This window comes from Seriola lalandi, unplaced genomic scaffold (assembly GCF_002814215.2).
Source record: "Seriola lalandi dorsalis isolate HSWRI2012SDOR001 ecotype SW California unplaced genomic scaffold, Sedor1 jcf7180002054504, whole genome shotgun sequence".
NCBI classification, from domain to species: Eukaryota; Metazoa; Chordata; class Actinopteri; order Carangiformes; family Carangidae; genus Seriola; species Seriola lalandi.
Genome location: NW_019525057.1, coordinates 55846 through 78897, shown reverse-complemented (window position 1 = coordinate 78897; position 23052 = coordinate 55846). Strand labels below are relative to the sequence as shown.

General features: G+C 41.6%; 1 protein-coding gene across 1 annotated transcript; it reads left to right on the top strand.

Moving 5' to 3' along the window:
• Positions 1 to 9380: 9380 nt before the first annotated feature.
• Positions 9381 to 22579, top strand: LOC111660040 (G1/S-specific cyclin-D2-like). Its single transcript, XM_023413158.2, has 5 exons — positions 9381 to 9825; positions 10726 to 10941; positions 14210 to 14369; positions 17007 to 17155; positions 19622 to 22579. The coding sequence occupies exons 1-5, from the start codon at positions 9631 to 9633 to the stop codon at positions 19784 to 19786; spliced, it is 885 nt and encodes a 294-aa protein (XP_023268926.1). The 5' UTR covers positions 9381 to 9630; the 3' UTR covers positions 19787 to 22579.
• Positions 22580 to 23052: the final 473 nt, after the last annotated feature.

Genomic DNA, 23052 nt, shown 5'->3' with positions numbered 1-23052 from the left:
ACCAGGTCAAGAGAATGAATCCAATGCTGCATTGTGTGTCTCACTGGCTTTGAGCAGCTTTGGGAGATCATTCTATAAGACTATTTCATCTTGTGCAATTCCTTCTTTGCCCAGTCATCAGTTTTTCTGCAGTCCGATTGAAAGTCTTGCTTCTCCCAGTGAGTATTTATGTCTTCATGGGCTAACCATAAAGACAGCCTCCCTGTGCTTTCATTTCCTCAGTGACAGTGGGAATCCTGACCAAGGGCTTGAGCTCTGGCCGTGGCTCCAACCATAACATATGCCTCACTACTTCCTGTTATCAATGATTACATAAGGTTCGGAAACAAAGACATCCTAGGTTGTTAGGGAAGCAGCTCTCCCTTGATTTCCATGAGAATGGAATAATTGCGAGTTTTAAAGTGACACTGATGAAGGGGGGTTTTTTACACTATGTCCATTGAAAGATGTCATTGTAGGATGTAGCGTTGTACCATATGAAGCAAGCTCATAGTGACAATACTAACATGCTGATGTTTAGCAGGTATAATGTTCACCATGTTCACCAACTCGATTGGTACATTTAACACAAAGTACAGCTGAGGCTGATGGGGATGTCATTAGTTTTGCAGGTATTTAGTCGTGAACTGGAGTATTAGATATGACAATTTGAGCTGATGTTAATGTTCTGGGGAGCATGAATCTCTGTGCCAATCCGTCATGTATATTTTGAGATAGTTGAATGTACTGAATGCATAAAAACTTTGACCTGTTGGTGGCAATGGATGAAAAGTCAGAAGATCACCAAAGTCATTATAATTCATCCTCTAGAGACGTTGAATATATGTATAAAATTTCATAGAAATGCATCCAATAGTTGATGAGATATTTCAGGTACAGATATATCTCAATCTGATGTGATGCCTTATATGCATATTTTTGTTTGCACACAGTATGTGGGCCAATACAATGAGTGCTGAGGATGCAGAGTGACAGAGCCGGAACTTCAGCAGGGCTCCCCAGGGACAAGGCCTCGGTCCTGGGAAGCAGTGGCCAAGGATCAACCAGACCATTGCAGCTTCAGGCAGCAGCAGCACTGTGAACCTCCTTCTTTCCCAGCGTGGGCTGGCCCGTGGCTGACATTTGAACAACTATCAGAATAAGTCCTGTTCCTCCCAGACTTTCGGTGGGAAGAATTGATGAGTTGATCTTCGTTGACTCCAGGCAAAGAGGAAAAAGTTTTCTCCTGGGCGGTAACTATTATTAACAGGGCTGATAGACTCCTAAAGAGGGCAGTCCTTGTGGGAATGTTTATTTGGATCAAATGTCATATTTCCAGCAGTGTGAAATGATTTTCTGTGTGTAGCATGTTGTATCTTGATCATTCTGATCCACCTCTCATAGCTCAGGGGGCTCTTAGCTCTGTAACAAAGCCCTGGTATCTGGTTCTGCAAGCTTGTTATTTGATTAAGACTAATCTCCGGGTTTTGATTTCAACTGGTTTTGTCTTGGGTGGAAGTGCTTTTTGCTCTCTTTCTGTGTCTAAACCAAAGCTCAGCCTGTTAAACTGGATTTTGAGCTGAAGAGGGCTGCACCCAAAGAGATGCGTAAAGGGGAAAAGACATGGGAAAATGCTGAGCAAACTGTTTTACAATGACAAATTACGGGAGAGAAATTACATTTACTAAAGAAATAGTTTGACATTTTTGGGGAAAAGGTGTATTCCCTCTGTTTCTGGGAGTTAGACAAAATGTTAATACCACTCTCATGTCTGTAGATATTTAGCTGGAGCCAGCAAGTGCTTAGCTTAGCTTAACGACAAAACTCTCTGTCTCTGTTACATGGTAACAAAATCACCTACCAACATCTTTAAAGGAGCTATTTGTCGGTTTTTGCAAAATATAGCCATCGATAGCTTTAACAGCTGTTTACTTACTGTCTTACCAGTCTGATACCGAGTCACTGTAGCTTCCATTCTGCACTGAAGCAGTAGCGCTGCTCAGACGGTGTATTATGACCTCTTGTCATGTAAACACAATGATGGCTGAAGCTCATGGCAAGAGTGGTAAGTAAACAGCTGACGATGCTAATGTTGGCTATGTAGCAATAGCAAAACTTACAAATAGCTCATTTAAACCTCACCAATTAACATGTAATATCTAATTTGTTTAATCCATACACAAACACTTACACTTTGGGTTTTGTATAAGATGCTTGTAGGCAGATTTTTGTTTTTCCCTTTGGATATAACCAGGCTAGTTGTTTCCCCCTTTTTCCAGTCTTTACTCTAAGCTACGCTAACTGTCTGCTGGCTGCAGCTTCATATTTATCGCACAGACATGAGAGTGGAATCAATCTTCTCTGAAATGTCAAACAATTCCTTTAACTGTGTAATTCGCAGGAATTTAGATTTCATCTTTGTATCAGAGGCTAGAGCAACTGCTGTGTTGTGTCTCGTATTCTTGCACTTGAGTGAGAGATGAGATGATTTGGGTAATGTTGCTCAGTATGTGAAATCCCTTGGCATATGGTCAGAGACAGGAACGCCCTGGTGGATACAGATTCAAGTTAATGGTCTGGGCACCACCAGGCAGGTTGGCCCCTCTGCTCCACTGGACGTCCACTGGAGGCGCCCCCCCCAACACACACACACACACACACACACACACACACACGCACACACACACACACACACACCCCACCCATGACAGGATCAAAGCCGGGCCGGATGTCAGGGGACGGGAGGAGAATGATGTTGTCATCCACCCCTGACAACACCATCACCATGATGCTAACTCATATCATGGCATTTCCTGCAGATAGGCCTGGTATGCCTCTGTTTGTTCTGTATTTTTTTATTTTTTTATTCTTGGGCTCTCTGGAACGCCAAATTGCACAATATGCAAGGGAAATGTTAGATTTCACCATCACCCACGTGTTTGTTTGTTTGCCTTGCCAACTGCAGTGGTAAGCTCAATGCAGGCGAGCGGCGGACCAGACAATTGCCTTGTGGTTAAAGTAAAGTGGTCGTTTCTGGACCATATCATGTTATATAGGCTTTGCTTCTTGCTTTCACACACTCTTCCATTGTTTTCGATGCGTAATTGGATAAATGTAGTCTGTTTTGCAATGGCATGAGTACTAGAATGTTTTCAATTTTAGGACAAAGCCATTACAACAAGAGTTACCTCACAGAAACAATATTTCCCACTCCCACTTGGATCTATTAAACTGACAGTAGTTATCAGTGTGCATCGACGTGTTTGGTCTGGCTGCAGCTCACAGCCTGTTTCTCTCTCTGCAGTACATGAGGACCATTGTTATGGCAAGTTCCAGTGCTCATACTGATAACAGGTTGATGTCCATCCTTCTGTTTGAATGCATGAAACATTTTTTGGGGGGGAATAGGGGCCTTCTGAGTCTCCCTGCTGAATTTAATCAAGCAATGAGACCAATGAGGTGAATTAGGGCTGGAGCTGACTCAGCCTTACAGAGGCCTCTTTATGCCGCAGCCGTAGTCGAGGGGGCCCAGGGTTAGCATGCATCACACACAGGAAAACACCAGGCAGCTCCCAGACAGTCCAGGCCCCAGCATTTCGACCCCGAATCCCTCCCTGCCCACCGTTTATAAGGAGCATATCGCCTCACTAGAGCCACTTTCAAAGAGCTTTCGTTCACATTGCGAGGCCCCCCATTTCCTCTTCTCTCTCAGGAGGGAAATGTAAGTGTGCAGGAGTGGAAATGTTGCAGGGTTGAAGGGAAGTGAATGGATGAAGAAAGCAATGTTATTTGTGGAACAGTGAGGCCCATTGGTTTAAAATAAACTCACACAAAATGACTTACTGGAAACTGTTCGGTCCTCTGCTGCTGATTAATGCCTCATTTTTCAATGGGCACAGAGAGTGTTTGAGAGAAGGACAGAGAGAAAGACTAACTTTTGTTTGATCCAAGGTCATTGAATGGCCAGCTGCAAGGCCCTCTATCTACCCCTGGGATCTGTCTTCCTATTGGACATCCTGTCCCTGATGAATTGTCACTCTTCTCATTTAAGATCACACAGAGGAAGCTGGCCACTGCCAGGACACACCCACTTGTCTTTGGCGGGCCAATCAGGTGGCTCCAGTTGTCAAGCATCCTTCGCACTCAGAAAACCACAGCTGCCACAGGAGCTCCTCCGCTGGAATTTTTGTTTGTGTCCTTCCTTCCCTAATCTCTGACCACACACACTTGTTCACTTGTGACAGGCAGCCGCTGCCTCTTGGCCGCAGCCCAGTCACCCCCCTTGTCTTCTGCGCCGCCCTGAGACATCTGTGTGTTGTGAGGCGAAAGAGCAGGAAAACTGGGGGAACTTCAGAGCCAACCGCTGGAACAGAACAAGGGGGCCCCCACTGCAGAGTTATATAACAGTCAGACATCTAGCTGTATGCTCACATGAAGAACATCACTCTCTCTTTTGCTGATGCATGCAGGCCTCTTGCACCGCGAACATGGACTTTACTGTACGTGCACGCTCTGTTTTTGTACAGTCAGACATGCAGGAAGGGAAAGGACAGACGCAACAGTCATCTCATCCGCATATTTAAGTGATTCCTTCTAGACATGAAGTTTGTTCACTGTGAAATGAGAGGATGTGATCTCACCCACTTAAAATCCAACCTATGTCGCTTGCCGCCTATGACTTAATCCAGGCTTCCCCTTTGTGTTAAGTGTCCCTGCCCAACCCCCACACATAGAAAAATTAATGTTCTTACACAGTTTTGGATAGGGAATCAGATCTATATATAATACATCTGAAATTTTTTGCAAATTTAGGACATTTCTCACATTCCTACAGGAACAGTGTGACATTTTGGGAAATACGCTTATTTACTTTCTGTCTCTCGACACCATTCTTGTATCTGTAAGGCTACAGCCTGCAGCAGGTTAGCTTAGCTTAGCATAAAGACTGGAAACAAGAGGAAACAACTAGCCTGTCTCTGTTTGATTATAGGACCTCTTTTGTTTAAAATGTACCCTCTTCCTCTCCCCTCCTCTGTCTGCTGTTACTCCTGAGTGCATGGTGGAGAATAGGGCAATGTTCTCGGAGGCTCTGGTAGGAGTGAGGGATGCAAGCTGCCGGACGTCAGACTTGTATACAGACTAAATGCAAGAGGGGGGAGATTCAGTAGTGACCGAGGCCCAAACTGCAGAAAAGAAACCCTCTTGTGTTCACGACCAAGACAACTAAAGACCAGGCCCGGATGTTGCTGTCTGTCCCGTCATTGTCTCCTCAATGTTGGCATTTGAGTTTGAATGATGGCTTTCAGTTTAGCCAAAACATTCCTAGGACACTGTGCGGGGAACACCCTCTTTTTCCTGTGCTGATTTGGACGCTCCATTTGTTTTCTAATCTTGCTGCGTAGTTGAGTGCAAATTAGCTGGTTGCACCACAGGGCATCCAGTCACGTCTTAAGGACTGATGGTGGGAGCTGCTCAAGCACTACGGAAGTGGGATTTACACATCTAAAAAATATAATTATGAGATGCTGAGTAAAGAAAACCACAGCAGCAGTTGGGAGCAGTTATTTCTCCAATCCTGCACATGATTTGCTGAACTTCCCCTGGAAAGCTCCTTCTTCCCCAGTTTTCCCCTCAGCTTCCCCGCAGTGAGTGGCAGTGACAGGACGGCTTTGATGTGTGACACTCGTGATAGAAGCGCGCTCCACGCTGCTGATAGCATGACCAGAATAGCATGTGAAAGAGCAAGAACTACCATGAACATTTATGTCGCCTACTTTTCATGTTTGGGAACGGGCGTTTAGTCCACTTCCAGCGGGGTGTAATCACTTGATGTGAAAGCATATAGTATGCAACCATGTGACGGACAGAAGCCACTTTATCTACTCTACTGGCTGAGCTACACCAGCTATCACTCAGCACTGGGAGGAGTGTTCACCACTGTTCACACCACAGCATTCCAGCCATAGCATCCTCTTCTCTACTGTCAGTAAACCCAAACAGCCAGCTTGACTCAGAGCACATGGGCAACCTGTAATCAAGCTTGGCCCCGAAACTGGCATGTAAAAGTAAATCCTGTGTTTATATCCGAGAGAGGCCTCCCTCATGGAGCGACTTACTTGATCTCGCACAGGAAATACATAAGATGATGTTGAGCTTTAAACCAATCTCTAGGATTAAAGATCTTGACTATCACCCTCCACCTCTTCTCTTTTTCTCTTTCTTTGTCTCTTTCTCTTGATCTGTGGCAGGCTGCCCATCTCCGGGCCCCTGTGCTCTGGTGGGTTCAGTGGACTGGTATGCAGCAGGAATCTTTGGATCAAGGTGATTTCACGCTCCTCCACGTTTTCCCAGGGCTTTGGTCGCTCTCTGTTACCTCTGTGCTGCCCGGAGTGTGTGATAGCGGCTGACATGTGTTATCATAGGACACATGCACAAACAGCAGCAACAGGGTAAGGCTGCTTTATCTGTCTAACACCTCTGTTTCCCTCAAGTGTCAGTGCTTTGAATGTCTGGTATGGTAGGCTTCTTTGGCCTCTTGCGGAGAGACCCCCTTCAGACAAAAACACTGACCCAGGGATTTGTCAGCCTCTTCATGGACAGACAAAGGGATAACCCTCTGACATGAAATCTCAATTCTAAGATGAATCCTCTCAAACAAACACCCCCTCCTTTGAAGTAGAACTAATCTTGCTAACCTTGACATTCCCTCAGAGACAGTTCCCACTCTCACTTCACAGTCTGCTCTCATAATAGCTCCACAGTGCTCTTTTATTTTTCTCAGTGAAACTTCATATCTCATTCAGCTCTTTGGTGTCGACTGTGAAAGGGGGAAGTTTGTGAAGCTGTTCCAGTGAGAAGCGCTTCAGTTCAGCCACTGTCATTCAGCTTGACTCAAAGTTTGCCCCAACTGCAAATATGCTTACACATGATCGGAAGCAGCAAATTTAGATGCATGAAAAGATTTTTTGTGCATGTTTTGATGTCTCTGATAAAGAATTTGGCACTTACAGCCGCACAGAGAGCCACACAGAACTGAAATGGCCTTCATAGATCAAAAGTGGTAGGGAGTTGACAACTTCATAACTTCCTCTTCTATTATAATCCTACCTTTTTACAGATTAGATCCTGTCTTAGAAGGACAAAATAACAAACACTTTTTTATAAGTGCTCTCTGCAGATTTGCATGTCCATCCTCATCCTCCTTTCATGCTTTGGCATGCCACCATGCCAAAGGACTTCCTTTACGGAAAAATTTTCTCTGGAAAGGGATCAACATGCCGTCCACACCCTTCGCCATAAGGATGTCTGCAACATCACACGGTGTCCCATGGATTCCAGCTCATGTGGCAGGACTATGACCTGATTAGAAACACCAGCGTTTTCAGAGAGCCTGTGTATTGACTTTAAGTGAGGGCTATCAAACATTGTTAGATAGAGAACTTGTGGTCATAGTTAGAATACCAAGTGTATACCAAGTCTACAGCCACACTAGCAAATCTGTGACACTTTAGCACACAAATGCTTATACCAACATGCTAACATGCTCACAATGACAAAGCTGTTGATGTTCAGCAGGTAAAGTTTACCATGTTCACTATCTTGGTCTAGTGTGTGAGCATGCTAGCATTTGCTAATTAGCACTAAAGTATATAGTATTTATAGTATATATATATATATACTATATATACTATATACTCTAAAGCCATGTTGCTAAGCCATGGCTAAAAATGTCACAAATCAATGCAGAGAAATATTTATCATGTCACATTTGTGGGTGATTAGCATATGGCTAACCAGAATAGAGCCTAGCTAATGGGGAGATAACTGGTCAAGAGGGTAGTTAGTAGGCTAAAACTGATATATAACTTGATGCAGAGGCTACGCTGTAAACTAGCAGCAGATAACCAAAGGATGGAGAACTGTATGTTTGCAAGAATTTTACTAATTCTTGTCATGCCTGTTTTTAGTACTTCTGCAGTTAGCCACAGTCTGCTGACTTATGAGGGAGACTATTTAAAAGAGGTTCTGTCAGTTCTTCAGTCTCCATTTTATAGCACATGTGAGGACATGTGTTAGGCCAGCTGGATTAGGGATATACAGATCTAATAGCAGACACTGCAAAGTGCTGATTTGTACCATAAACTGCTTACAATAATCTAAACAGTCTATGATTTGTACGCCAGTACAGCAATATGGCATTCTTCCAGTTTTCAATACAGCAGCATTCTCGTTGATAGTCATTCGAATACTACCTTCAAGGAAGTTAATAAAACATTTTCAGCATATTTTATTTACAGCTGGAGATGTATAGAGGCCCCATATAAAATAAAGTGAGATTTGGGTACTTTTATTTTTTCATAATTACTTGCTAACTTCTTTTTCATTGTTTGTATCTAATTTTGGGGTAAGTTGTATTCATAAGCCCATGTCAGGGTTTGTATCTTACCAGAACTATCATGTAATTCTAATGTAAATATAAATCACATATGAATAAACTAAAATAAAAGTCAAAGTAACGTAATCAGTTTGGTATGTAGTGTACTTTTCATAATGGCTATCTATCTTTTGTAATGATGATGATGATGATACTTATAACATTGCTGCTGCTGCATCTAATATACATAATATTTATTGTATATTATATTACTATATTTAGTACTTAATATTATATTATACTATAGTATACTATACTATGTTGTATTTTATATTCTGTAGTATGTATTATACTTTATATCATGTCATACAATATTAGTACATTTCACCATATATTTTTTTTATCTTATATTAATATGTTCCACTGTTTTATTACATTATATACTATAATATATTTCTACTACACAGACAAATACAAACTATCATTTAGTCATAATATGTTATTCTGGTGTATGTTGTTAAGGTAAATGAAATTTTATTCTTATATACAGTATATACAGATAGGTCAACCAAAATATACAGTAAGCTGACTTTGCTGCAACTAAACACATCACCATGTCCTTGAGACAGTACTGCACTGTATGTTTATTGCTTGGATTGTAATTTCATTGCTCTATAGTTTCTTTCTGGGTTTCTTAATTTCTGGAATCAGCAACCACCAAAAAAGCTCTCAAAACAATGTAATTGCTATGTCCATTGTTTGCTCTTAGCCTATATTTCATGCACACTGATCTAAAGGCTCCATAAAAGTGGGTTGTAGTCTAAAACCAGTTGGGGAGCAGATGAGGCCTACGTCAGTGGTCGCTGTGTCTGCCTCTTTCAAAGTAGGCTATTGTAAGAGAGGAGATGCGGTAGATGTTAAAGGAAGGCAGATAAAGGCTAAATAGCAAGGCAGAAAGCCAAGCAAATGGTTCCTGGAAGAGATGCAGCTTAAGAGTGGGGGTTTATTCTACACCGCAGCTTTTACTTTGAAGGCCGTACCGGATGTTCTGTTCTTCGGTGTGGCCGGTTGGACGCCGAGCAGAGCAGAGGAAGAAGTAAACCCAGAGGCAGCAGGACTGGAGCAAACCCAGCAGTCTCAGCTTCATGCTTCGTCCTGGGCACTTCTCCTCCTCCTGTCCGCTGTCGATAATATTGTGACATTATTTATTATTTTTATTTTTATTATTTAGTTTAAAAAAAAAAAAACGAAGTGGGGGGGAAGCAGGGGGGCGAGTCATGGAGCTTTATTGCCTGGAGTCGGACATTACCGTGAAAGCCCAGCCTGACCCAAACATCCTTTATGATGACAGAGTGTTGCAAAGTTTATTAACAATTGAGGACAGTTTTTTACCTCAATGCTCATACTTCCAGAGGGTCCAGAAGGATATTCAGCCTTATATGAGACGAATCGTTGCAGGCTGGATGCACGAGGTTTGTGGGTATTTCATGCATTGATGCTTTAGCTAATTTTTGTTTTTGCATGTTGACACGCACGTTTTAAGCTAATTTTGGCACATAAACGAGGTATTTTAGTTCATAGAGAGTTGTCATGGATGTTAACCTATTTGACAATTGGATGACAATGACTCACCAAAGGCGTGGGAGAGTCGGAAATTCCACCACGAAGAAAATTAAGCTTCAAAGAAATAGCCTAGCTAGATATTTACATTGGTTAACTGCTACAAAGTTGGTGCCTTTTGCCAATTAGCTAGCTCAGGCGACAGATGAGGAGTTGGGCTTAATTAACATAATCGAAAACCCGACATTTTTCCTTCACTGTAATTATTATTAATTTTTAAAAGTGACTCAAGGCAAGGCAGGCAACGTGAATGCAGAAAAAACACTTTCATTTTTGAAGATAAAAACCACGTCGTGTTAGCTAACGCTTCGTGTTTGTATTAGTCGGGAACGATTTTAACGCAACTCGTGGACATTGTGCACAGTTTGTAAAGCTCCCAGATGATTTATTTTATTTTTATAATATTTTTTAAAGACGACAAGCCCCAACAAGGAAGAGGAGGCGAGGGGAGGGGTGGGGGGGTTGCTGAAGGACTTCCTATTGAAGTAATTTGTTTCTGCCTTGTCCTGACTTTGCAGCTTATGACTGACTAAAGAGATGTTAAAATTAGTGATTTAACCTTTAACCCAAAGACAACACAAGCATGGAAAAATCACAGTGCTGTAAGCAGACCCACCCCCACATTTAGCTGCTCCTCTGCTTTAAAGCATGTATAAATAATCTGGTTTTCTTTTAGTTTTTTCCTCTATTAATTCCACTATTAAATACAATCTAATATTTCATTTTTTTGTTATATTTCTGTCTCTTTCTAGGTGTGTGAAGAGGAGAAATGTAACGAAGACATCTTTCCTTTAGCCATTAATTATTTGGACAGATTTTTAGCAGTGATGCCCACTAGAAAGAGTTATTTGCAGCTTCTGGGAGCTGTGTGCATGTTCCTGGCCTCCAAGTTAAAGGACAGCAGGCCACTATCAGCGGAAAAACTTTGCATGTACACAGACAACTCCATCACACCACGAGAACTGCTGGTAAGAACTGGACTTTCAAAAGCCCCATTCATTCATTCCTCCATGGGGGCATAAAAATGCAGTGTCACATTTTGGGATGATTTTATAATGCTAATAGCTTAATTTGTTTCACAGGAAGTATCCCATTTTCCTTATAAGTGGAGCTGTGCACAATACAGCCACATCCTCTCTTTGGATCCATGTGGACTGGAGAGGCATGTGATGCCATCTAGTGCCAGTTATGCAGCATAGTTTCTGGATTTATCCTAAAATAAATGGACTAGCTCTGTTTTTCCAATAGATATTAAAGGATTTGTAATCTAAATACAGTCAAAATGCACTTTCCTCTCACCTCCCCACATTTATATAAGGGTTAATAAGAGCAGTATATCTCTTTATGAGGTTCACGTCAATACTTCTGATTCTTTTTCTTTCTTTCTTTCTTTTTTTTTTACCAATATGCAGCTTATTGAACAAACTTAAAGACCAGTGATTGATGTATCTACCAGGAAACAAAGGGATGGCTGCAAGTAACTATTATTTACATAATCGATTAATGTGCCATTTATAGTCTGGATTAATGCATTAATCATTTGTTCTATGAAATGTCAGAAAATTGTGAAAAATGCCCATCACAAGTTCTGGAAAGCCGAAGGTGACAGCAGCTCAGGATATTAAGTTTCCACCCGAGGTCCACATACAAGCTTGTTCTGGAGCTTTCTACCGTATCACACAGTCCTTATAAGCAGATTGAATTCACTGTTTTATGTTCAAACTTTCCATGATTCAGCCTCTTAGATATTCCACTTACTATCACATAGCTAAGATGAAGAAAAGTAGAGCTGGATCGAATAGTGGATTGACAGAAAATGAATCTTTACAGTCAAAACTTCTGTGGTTTCAGGCTCTCAGATGTGAAGATTTTAAACTGAATATCTTTTGACTCTTGGTTGGACATAACTGGCAGTATGATGAAGACAAATGACACATAAAAAAAATAATAGTCATTTCCCCCTGTTTCTCTCTCTGTGTTTTAAAAACAAAATGATAAATAGAGAAAATATTTAGTTGCAGCCCTAAAGAAAAGCAGCATATCCTCCCTGTTGATAACCTTGGATGAGGTAATGCTCAGCATTTATGTTTTAAAATGCCATAACCAGTTAATCTCATATCAAAATATTTGCAAATTGAATTTCTGTCAGACGACCACTCAATAGATTTGTTTCAGCTCTTGACCATTTGTCAGTTTAAAGGATGGACCTGTTTCTTATTTCAACCAAACAGGTCCACATGCTCTCTATACATCCTCCTGTGTTGCCTGCAGCTGTTGAGGGAAATGACATTCGTCCCATTTGATGCTCCATATTGTCGTAAGACTCCAGATTCCTGGATATCCTCACAGGATGCACAGAGGACGCGGCGAGGGCCAGGGAAAGATGTTGCAGTTCTTCCTTGTAATGAACACTTTGCTGCTGCTGGTGCTTCAGCTGGAAGAGAGAAGTTTAAGGCGGTGGAGGGGTGGTTGTGTGTGCGTGTGATTGTGTGTGTCGGGGCAGCTGTCCAGGAAGTGAGCGCACCGACAGCAAACCTCCGCCCCGCTCATCTCACAGTCAACAGTCTCCTCAGGGGATAAATAGGTTAAATGCAAGCATGTGTGCAGCAGGTTATGTACTGGGAACCCACATTAATGTGAATGACGACTGACATTTCAGATAGCGTATGGCGACAAGGGTGGGGGCCGTCCCTGATGGCATTGGGGTTTCGGTGTTTACTACATTTGCTTTTTTAGGCGATGCATCTCTGTAGAGGAAGTGAGAAGTTGAAATCATCAGCATTTATTCATCACAGTTCTTTAAAAGAATCCGTCACATGTTGTTCAGTCTCCCACTTTAGTTGCTTGTACTTCCAGTGGACATCTGGTTTATTGATATAAATAGGCTGGACAAAATAATAGAAACACCTGTCAGTGTAATGCAGTACAGTTCAACAGTACCACAAACCGCAATCTCTAAAATGACCGTACAGTTATATCAACAGTTTCAACAAAACTGCATTAGTTTTAGCTGGGTGTTTTCTAATAAACTGAATGTACATGGTAAAGTAAAGAACCGCAAGGATAAGTCTTCTCTCAAGATGCTGTCATCTCATAGACGATTCCTCATGGGTAACACAGTGAATCTGCACTCTTAATGAAATAACGCCCCAGACATAACAGTTTTCATACTACAAGGTGACAATTGATGCCGTCATTGGGGACGCTGACAGACAATTATTTCATTGGGGACCAAGATGAGAAAGTCAGGAAAAGCTGCTGAAATTTGTTTTGTGAAACCCAGATTTAAATATTCACTACAAAGTATTGTGAAGGTTTGGAAAGATGTCTACTAAGATTTGTGAGAGTGTCTCCAAGTCCGTCTTTATTTGTGGAGGTCTGAGGAAAATCTCATTTGTTAAATTAGCAGAGTGAGATTTATGGAAATCCCGGGGCAGCCACTCATGAGGCTGTGGGGGAGTACATTGTATTAGTGGTGATGATATTAATGACAGCTGAATGTGTCTCTGCTTTTTTCCAACGTTTTTCAGTGCTACATGATTTTGATGTTCACAAACGTGAGCAGACATTTTCAAAGTATCGGTGCATGTTTCTAAATCTTAAAACACTTTCACAAACCATTACATGTGTAGAGTCACACATTTTATATAGTGAAGTCTTGATTAGATTTTTATAGAGATACTTAAGTTGTACCCTTGTTCTTTCTATTACTCATTTGAAATACTGAAAGCCAGAGAGGAGAACATTAAAACTTGAGTAAACTGATTTTTGATGGCAAGTTGTGAAGACTGACTCAACACACAGGAAATTAAATCATTAAATGTGTGCACCTTTTTCTGCTGGTGCAAAGACTGACTGTATGAAGAGTCAGCTTTGTGCTGCTGCTTGTGCAGTGCAAACTCATGCTAGCTGTTTGAGGCTTGTGACAGGAAGGAAGGGGCTAGCTGTCTCATTGGCTGGGCCTCTAAGCAGGGCAAAGCTTGTCACATGCCGGCGATATGAACACAAAGGATGCGAGGAATGAGAAAGGCACGCAGATAATAAGATACAGCGAGGAGAGATAAAGTGAAGAAATGTTACTCTTCTTACAGAGCCATTTCCTCTGGGAATGGGGATGGACTGTGATCTTTTTCACGGTCAATGGAGGCATGGCACCACGCCATTTAACCCTCTGACTGAGGGGATTGTGCCAAGAAACTGAATTTGAACTGATCATCTTTTTTCTGTGTCTTTTAGGACTGGGAGCTGGTGGTGCTGGGGAAATTGAAGTGGAACATGGCCTCTGTCATTCCCAATGATTTTATAGAGCACATCATACGCAGGCTGCCCCTTCCCAAAGACAAACTGGCGATGGTCCGCAAACACACGCTGACATTCATCGCCCTCTGTGCCACAGGTAACACAGCTGCGGATCATTTTGTGTGCCTCGTGTGCTTGCTCACTCGCACATTCACTTCGCTGCCTTGTTATTCCCACATCCACCAGAATATTCCCACACACACAAACATTCTCCCATCGTGAGTCATCTGTGACCTCTTTCTTCTCTCAGCATACTCCTCTGGCTGCCTTATCCACTTTCTAGTCTCTCCGCAGTCTGTAGTAGGGGTTTTCTCAACAGAGGACCAGCTGCAAAAAGCTGCTCAGAGTGGTCATTTCCATGTTTCTCGGCTAAGTGCCTGAGAAAAATCCTATCAGTGCTGTGTTTAGATTAGCTATGTACATGGTAATGGCAGTGATTGTATCATACTATAATTTTTACTCCAGCAAACACACACACAAACACACACAGTTTGATGTATGACTCGGGTGCAGCTGAAATTCTGCGCCGCTCTGCCTGTATTGTTTGTTGACAGAGAAGCTTCCAGGTTTAAAAAGTCAGGGCAGCGATCCAGTGATCTTCCTTCCTCCTCCCATCCTGGCCTCATGTCCAGAATAAACTCTGGAGGCTCTGGAGAAGCGCAAACTCAGATGTCCCCTTAGGCCTCTTCCTAGGTGAATTTTCATGGCATTCCTTTGTCTATACCAGGAATCCCTCTAATATTTTCATATCCTGGACAGAAACACGACTGCAGGATCACCTAATACACATAATGTACAGCACTCCTCTGTCACAAGGCTGCCTTTCATCTGCTGCATCCATTCCGCTAATTCAATGACGGAAATAAAACAAAGGAGGTCACTTTAGTGCAATGAAATTCCTCACAAATGCCAGTGAAGTCAGATCTGGCCAATAAGCACTTGTTTACTAGAGCTAGTTATTGGAACCATAGGCTCCTTCAATGAGTTTCATGCCCTGTTTAGCACAGTTTTAGTGTCACACGTTTTTTGTTTTTTTTTATATTTGGGTGTGTTTCAGTGGTCGCCTGCTATTCATAAGCAGCTAGTTATATCCAAGCACAAAGCAGCCACAGTGGAAAAAAAGGAGGCCTGCTGTGGTTCTGCAGTAATGTAAATGTTTGGAGTTTTATATGGAGTTGAGATGTTATTCTTATGATGGAGGAGCTCCTCCTATGGACAGCTGGTCCCTGGAGGAGAAGATGGGCGTAGTGAAGCAGGCAGCTCTCCAGGGTTTAATCAAAGCTATCAGGCCACCAGGACTGGTTTGCACTCGGCTGCGACTGTGTGCCGGGTCGGACTTGTGCAACAGTTAACAACTGTGTATGCCAATTCCTGCCTTTTGAGATCAGTGTTCGTTATGTGCATGTACTGAGACCGGAAGAAGCCTGTGTGTTGTAATTGTGGAAAAATCACCAGGGGCTTGTTTTCACAAAAAATGTTAATGCTAAAAGTAGCTCCAAACTTAGGAGGGTTAAGAGAAACTCCTAAAAATAAGGGGTGTGTCAGTTCTAAGTTTTTTCCTTTTTAAGTAAATCACAAAGCAATTTAGCACCAAAAGTAACTCATAAGTCTGAGAGAAGGCAGAGGTAGACCCGGTCACAGTCAGTCAGCTGCTGCAGGATATGTTGCTTCTCACGTCAGTTTCAGAGTAAATACAGCAATAACAAAAACTTCTAAAAGCCTTTTGTTGTGTGGGGAAGTTATTAAGAATTCGCCAACAATTTAACATTGTATAACATTTTCCGAGAGTCACAATGGACAGCTCAAACTAAAAGTATAAAGAGACACATCGTCTTTTTTACTTCATGCATTCTTTTTCTAATGTAGTGTCTATATTACCCACAATGCAACTCGCCCACCAACAAGGTCGTTGCAGTTAGCCTCAATCAGTTTATCTAGCTACCCATCTATATAGCTCTGTGTATATATCCATTTGTTCCTCACCCTCACTGCAGTGATTTTGATTTCATTTTGTACTCACTGACACGGATCGGTCACCTGTTAAACATTTACTGTAGACGTAGTGAGGTCATGAAACATGATATCATCCATAGCAACGGGATCAATCACATCCCTTCTTTTAGCTCAAGAGTCTCTCAGTTCTTCTGTAATGATTTCTCTCAGCAGCTTTGTGTTCAAGAGGAAACTGTGAACTTAGAGGGTCATTTCGGAGGAGAAACGACCCCAGGGTTTCCCATAAAATGAAAATGACTGTCAAGGCGAGAGCTGAAATCATGAGCTGTTGAAAGCAGCTTCAGCTCAGTACTTTTGTTGATGGTCTTCGTCGTTCATTTCATGGCTGCCTCCTCCATCCAGGCCTGTTCTCGCTTAAGTCTTTTCGACTTGGATATGGACTGGAGGGAGTCGTTCCTGGAACTCATTTCTCAGCGAGTAGGAGGCTTCCTACTCTGCTTTTCTAATCACGGCCGTAGTTTCTATGAAGGAAACCACACAGGTTCAGCCGTGCAGCCTTGTCTGTTGAAATTCAGACTGTGGGAAAGTCAGGTTCAGCTGTGGAGCTCTGGATGATTCAGATGTTTGCACCTCTCATGCATCTCTCATACTTCCTCTGGGCTGATTTAAGTGTTACGGCCCTTCGTGTCACAGTTACAAATGTGATTTCAGTGTGTCACTATGGCCTGAAGCTGCTGCTTGACTAATTGAACATTAATACTCTTTCCTCTTTCCTTGCCAGATGACCGCCTTGCCATGAACCCTCCTTCCATGATCGCCACGGGCAGCATGGGAGCTGCTGTATGTGGCCTACAGCTGGACCACACCGACCAGAGGCTGAGTCGAGACAACCTGACAGACCTGCTGGCCAAGATCACCAACACAGAGGTGGTGAGTACTGCGGTGGAGGAGATTTATACCTGCCAGGAGTAATTGCTCAATAGTTTTAGTGCTGCACAACAATGCGTCGTTAATAATAATCATTGCAAAATCTCACGACAGCAGCATAAAAGGCCCTTTAGTAAACAACAGCGATGACTTCAGTAGTGGCAGATTGAAGCTATTTACTTTTCATGGAGAGAGAGGGAGAGCGAGCTTTTGGCTCTTGTCTGGGGAGCCAGACTGCTGCTATAAAGAGCAGCGGCAGAGGGAATGTCTTCTTAAAACTCAGAGCCCACATTCTTGTGGTAGGACACATGCAATTTCTTTGCATGGCTCCCACTTAAGCTGTGTGCCCCTCCTGGTGGAGGAATATGTTCGTAATGAAGTGAAGGAGTGTCTTTTCCAGTAAATGCCAATGAAGAAATAGAAAGTTATCCAAGCTGTCCTCATACCTGCAGACAGACACTTTTGGACTTGATGATGATGATTAATCTACAAACAGTCATTGACTTTAATGGAATGGCTGAGTTATACTGTGGACACAGTGGAAGTGAATGCAGCTTTAAAATACGTAGGCTTGAATGCATTACCGCATAAAACTCACAAACTGTAAATGCCATCATAAAAATTAGTTTACGCACATTTTAGTACGTTGAAAATTTGTAGTGTATACTGTTCAGGTGCTGTGTTATAAATACAGTGGGAGTCAATGGCTAGATTTTAATACATTATATAATCTCATAACAATTCATAAACTATAAATGTCATCAAAATGGAATTGATCAGTTAATTGAGCATTTTGAAAATTTAGGTTATAAATACAGTGGGAAGGAATGGGCCATAGACTTTAATGTATTATATACGTCATAAACTGCACACTCCATCCAAATGAGTTTATGTGCATTTGCATCAGTGTGCAATAATAAGCATTTTGAATTGTGAATGAACCCTGTACTATATAGAGGTGCTGTGTTATAAATACAATTGGAGTGAATTGAATCACCCACACACAAAAAAACAAAACTACATATACCAAATTTATCCCAGTGTGTGATTTCATTGTCACAGTATCTTGTGACACCAGAGGACCAGTTCAGAAGCCTAGAAATCCAGAACGGCCACAGGAACAACACGGTTGCCTCTTCGCTTGTGGTTACGTTGCCACAGCGACGAGTGCCCCGCAAACCCAGCCGTCACAACAGGCGCCCCGACTGCAGCCCATCAGGTTCCAATTATCCGTACATTTCAAAGGAATGCTGGCCTCTTTGCGAGCCTCGTGCATTCTTTAAGATTCCTGCAGCCGGCTCAGTGAGGCAGACCTCCCACATATTCAACACAGACCTGCAGAGGGGACAGAGACAGAGAGAAGATCCCCTTTCACAAGAGAACTTGTCCAAAAACATCCGGTCCCACTGTCCTATATTCTGTTTTACACCCAAACTCAGAGGGTCAGGGTGCAGTAGGTCAAAGCCATTTCCTCTAGGTCTCCACATGGGACTGACCGTGCTGTAAACCCCAAGAGGCGGGGGGCAGGGGGGGGTAGAGAAAGGGAGTCCGGAGTTTCAGATCTGCTTATCTGTCCCCTGATAGACCACAGGGCTCTTTAGGACCCTCCAATCCCTCCCTTGCCCCTTTCACTCATACCTCAGACATGCACAGGTCTCGTGTCAGAGAGGACTCCTGTGCCCACCGTGCCGCTCGCAGCTCTGTGTTGTTGGTATCGGAGTGTACTGGTACCCATTGTTCTGGTCCGGATGCAGACAGGACCACCTACAGCAAAAAACATAATTCCCTGCTGGTATGCCATGCATGTGACCAAAGCTGTTAAACAACTCAGATGTCAGATGTGCCAAGAAAAATGCCAGATTTTTGCACGCTAGTGTCTGCATACAGGTGTACAAATTAAACTAGCTATAACTAGAGTAACATTTGTATATCAAGTAGAGACCAGCTGAGAAAACCAGCTGATGGTGGGGCTGTCACGCAATATCTCATTCTCATGTCCATGGACCATAACATTCTTTTAAAACACAATGTAAAACTTTGAGTTATTAATATTGTCAGTGATTTACAGGCATACACATAGACTTTGAAGGAAAAGAAGTTGCGATGAAATCATTTTAGATACAGATTGACTGTATTATAGTTTTATTGCTTACATTTTTCTGCAGTGTTTTTGTGTATAAATAGCGAAACAACATATTTTACAACCTTCAACTCTTCTATAATAATATTTTGAGTGATTATCAAAATGAAAAGTCAGACTTGTAGCTGAGTTTGTGTTGGAAAAGAAGGATACCATGCATGTCATGTGGGAGGACAGATGAATGCATACAAAGTTGGTAAAAAAAATTTTCCACAGGGTTGTTTGGTTGGTGTGTGTATATGGCTGGCGTCTCATACAAGGATTTACACACTGACAGAGGTGTAATGGAAGTGTGCATGTGTAACAACGTCTGACCCTTTTTGTTCCAGGATTGTTTGAGGGCGTGCCAGGAGCAAATCGAGCGTGTGCTGGCCACCAGCCTGCAGCAGGGCCAGCAGTACCGGCAGGAGACTGGGGTCAGAGCAGGCAACAAAGCGAGGGAGCAGCAAGACCAGTCCAGCACCCCCACAGATGTACGTGATGTCAACTTATGAACTCCCATCGCCACCTGACTCACACACCGCTCATGCCTGTCTACCAATGAACTAGTGAGCGAGGGGGAATGCGCTGCCAGTATCTGCGTCAAGTCACTGCATGAGCGATGGTGTGACAATCTATGAACTTTTAGAGATTAAGAAATTTCTAGTTTTTCTCCTTCTTGCCCCGTTTATACCTGGCTGGGTGTATTTTCACCTTTTTGTACGGGCCACATGTAACCAAACAAGCTATTTAAAGAAAAAAAAAAAGGTAAATTCTTGAAAACTTGATAGTGCCTTAGGTTTCCCAGAATGGAAATCTGAATATATTTTCTTACTTGAAAAAATAGCATAATTATATGAAATATACATATTTCTTTTGATAAAACCTAGCAAAAATAAATATTATAAATAATGTATATTTAGCTAGCATTTAGTTATGTTACTCTTTTATCATTAGCAGACAGTTATCAATTAACAGTTTTATTGGGGTTTTCCTCGTCTGAAAATCCATATAGTAGTGATTGAAATGCTGATAATACAGTACATGGCATTTAAACGAAGCTGATATCCAGCCAGAGGAGCGCTACTGTAGCTAGCTGCTCTCTCTTCCTATCATACTGTGTGCACCTGTAGCACTGCTTACTATTTATGCCGAAAAGTGCTGGCCAGGAGTGGGCTGGGCCTGCTCACAGAGGAAGGACATGAGGGAGGGGGCAGGGTTCGAGGTCTGGAGCAGTGGCTAATGTCTGAAAGGTTCAAACTGTAGACAAGGTCAGTTATTAAGTTTTTGAAATCCACAGACTAGTATGTTAACAGGACATGTGTGTATGTGTATTTGAATTCAGCGAGGCTACATTTAATTGTTCCGATTTTGGTGTCGCTCCTACATGTTAGAAGTGTTTTGTAGTTAGTTAAGAGGAGGTTTTAGCCTCAGTCAGGTAGCAGTGATGTCATGTAACTAGTAAAAAAAAAAAAAAAAAGGAGATTTGTCAGGTTTTACTGGTTTGAGAGGAAATGAATGAAGATTGAAGGGTTTGTTGTGAGGTTTTTGGAAAAGATAAGCATGTGGAAAGTGAGGGGGGAAAATGGCAGAAGTCTGGATCGATGAATGAAATAGTGAGGACGTTAACTTAAGCTATATGATGTTTCTGCAGTTGCACGATACTTGAGTGACACACAGAAGGAGGAAAAATCCCTGATGATGTCTGCAGGATCAGTTTGGGTGTGCCGCAGTTTCTCCTGTTATCAATTTTAACATTTAACTCTTTGGAGAGAGGGCGACTTGTAACAATATTGATGCACTTTTAAAAACACACTCCTTAAAATTGGTAAGGGGATGGTGGTTGAGGAGAGTTCAGTGGGTTGTTAGGGTCATTTTTTTGTTTTTATTTAGGTTTTTCTTTTAAGTTATTTGATTTTTTTCTGGGCTGGATTCCCATGGGGTAACACACGTCTTGAAATCTACGCCTCGACAGGTGAGTAGATGTAGGATAATTGGTGTTATAGTATAATAGTATAGAAAACTACGGAAAGCCAAGTCACATGTAGACTTAGATTTTTTTTTCTTTTTTTTTTTTTTTGATTCAATGCTTTTATTTACTTGAATTTTTTTAAGTCATAGCCAAAACCTTCCAATAAGAGATACACACATACTGTGTCCAAAATGTTTAGCTGTTTTTTATGTAAACTGCTCTCTGAACTGAAATTTGAAACTGCCATTTATAGGACTTCTCTCCATTAAAGACATGGGTAGGAAGGGGTTTACATTGTGTGAAATTTTGTATATAACCAATTTCCCCAAGAACAGAAATGCGACAAATCCTCATTACATTTTAGAACAGAAATAGTTTCTAAATTGTATTCATGCATGTTCTGTTGTGCAAAAGCCAAAATTGTTGCTTTAAAGAGACAATATGTTTATGCTTTTAAAGGTTTTGTGTATAATTTGTGAGACATAATTCCAAAGTGAGAAAAATAGATTATACACATTTTCTTGCTGCTATTTTGCTTTCTTTTCTAGTCTTACACAAAGATGCCTTATTGTGAGTCACTTGTGTGCTGCTATATTATGAATTTTGTATATGTAAGTCTGCTTTTCTTGTGTATGTGTACTGGAGGGAACGTAACACAGTTTGGTGCGGGACTGGAAGTACTTGTGTTTGCAGATCTTTTTGATTAGCATGTTTTATTCTTTTATTGTTTCATTTGTATCTTTATACTCTATCATATTCTTGCTGCTTCTTTGTAATGTTTGTGTACCTCAGGTTAATTTGGACAGATAGAGCGAGAGCCCATCTCATCATTACCTCATCACACTTCACACCACACATGTCGTTTTCACTCTGATTTTGTTGGACGGGTTTCACTTTTTTCTGTCTGGATGAGGGGAGCTATGGTGGTTCTTCTCTTTAAATCAATCAATCAAACAAAAAGGAAAAAATAGAAAAATCAACCGCCAGATTTCATAGAGCAGTTCAAAGTGCCTATACTTTAAAATAGGTTATTTCATTTATCTGGTGCTAAGTCTAAAACAGCCTGTACTGTATGTTATACATGTATCGGAAAGACAAAAAAAAAGTTGTTTTTTTTTCTACTTGGAGTTTCATTGGCATGTTTAGATCAGTTCATTTGGAATAAAATTGAATATTGTTAATTTTTGAGGTACCCATTTAGTCGAAGTTTAAACCACCAGAATGTTTTATCATTGTTCAGTGTGGTTGTTATTCCAAACTCACCCCCCACTTTCTCCATGTGCAACCACACAGTGTACCTCAAAAAAATTGTGCTCAATAAATTGGCTAAAATCAAGTGACTGGTTTATTTGTCTTCTTCCTCACAACGTTCGATCTACCTCTCTGTAGAATTAATGAGTCTGTTGGATTGTGCCTTTACTTTAGTGAGAGCCTACCTCCCTGTAGCCACCAGAGGGCGACTAAATCACTAAAAACATGGACAAGTGGTAAGAGAAAAAGTGCTACTGCTTTACTCTCTCTGGTATTACTGTCAGACATGCATATCCAACCTGAGAAAGACAAGAAACAAAGTAGCATTGGGATAAAAGAAAAACTTATTTTCATAAGAAAAGTTTTTGGTATGAAAATTTGCCTGCAAGCTTGGTGGAAATAAAGATGGATCATTGGTTCTTGTTTCATCATCCCAAATATTTCAGATATCCACACTGGAGATGATTAAAACACGCTTTACACAATAAATGTGTAGTACCTAAAAAGTTAATTTCCACTAATTAAATTAAAACAAATTCTAAATATCTTAACACTGTT

Excerpts from the sequence above, each read along its gene's own strand:
- LOC111660040 (XM_023413158.2), top strand. The coding sequence starts at position 9,631 with ATGGAGCTTTATTGCCTGGAGTCGGACATTACCGTGAAAGCCCAGCCT. Across the intron at positions 10,942-14,209 it reads TCACACCACGAGAACTGCTG|GACTGGGAGCTGGTGGTGCT; the intron begins GTAAGAACTGGA and ends TGTGTCTTTTAG. Across the intron at positions 14,370-17,006 it reads CATCGCCCTCTGTGCCACAG|ATGACCGCCTTGCCATGAAC; the intron begins GTAACACAGCTG and ends TTTCCTTGCCAG.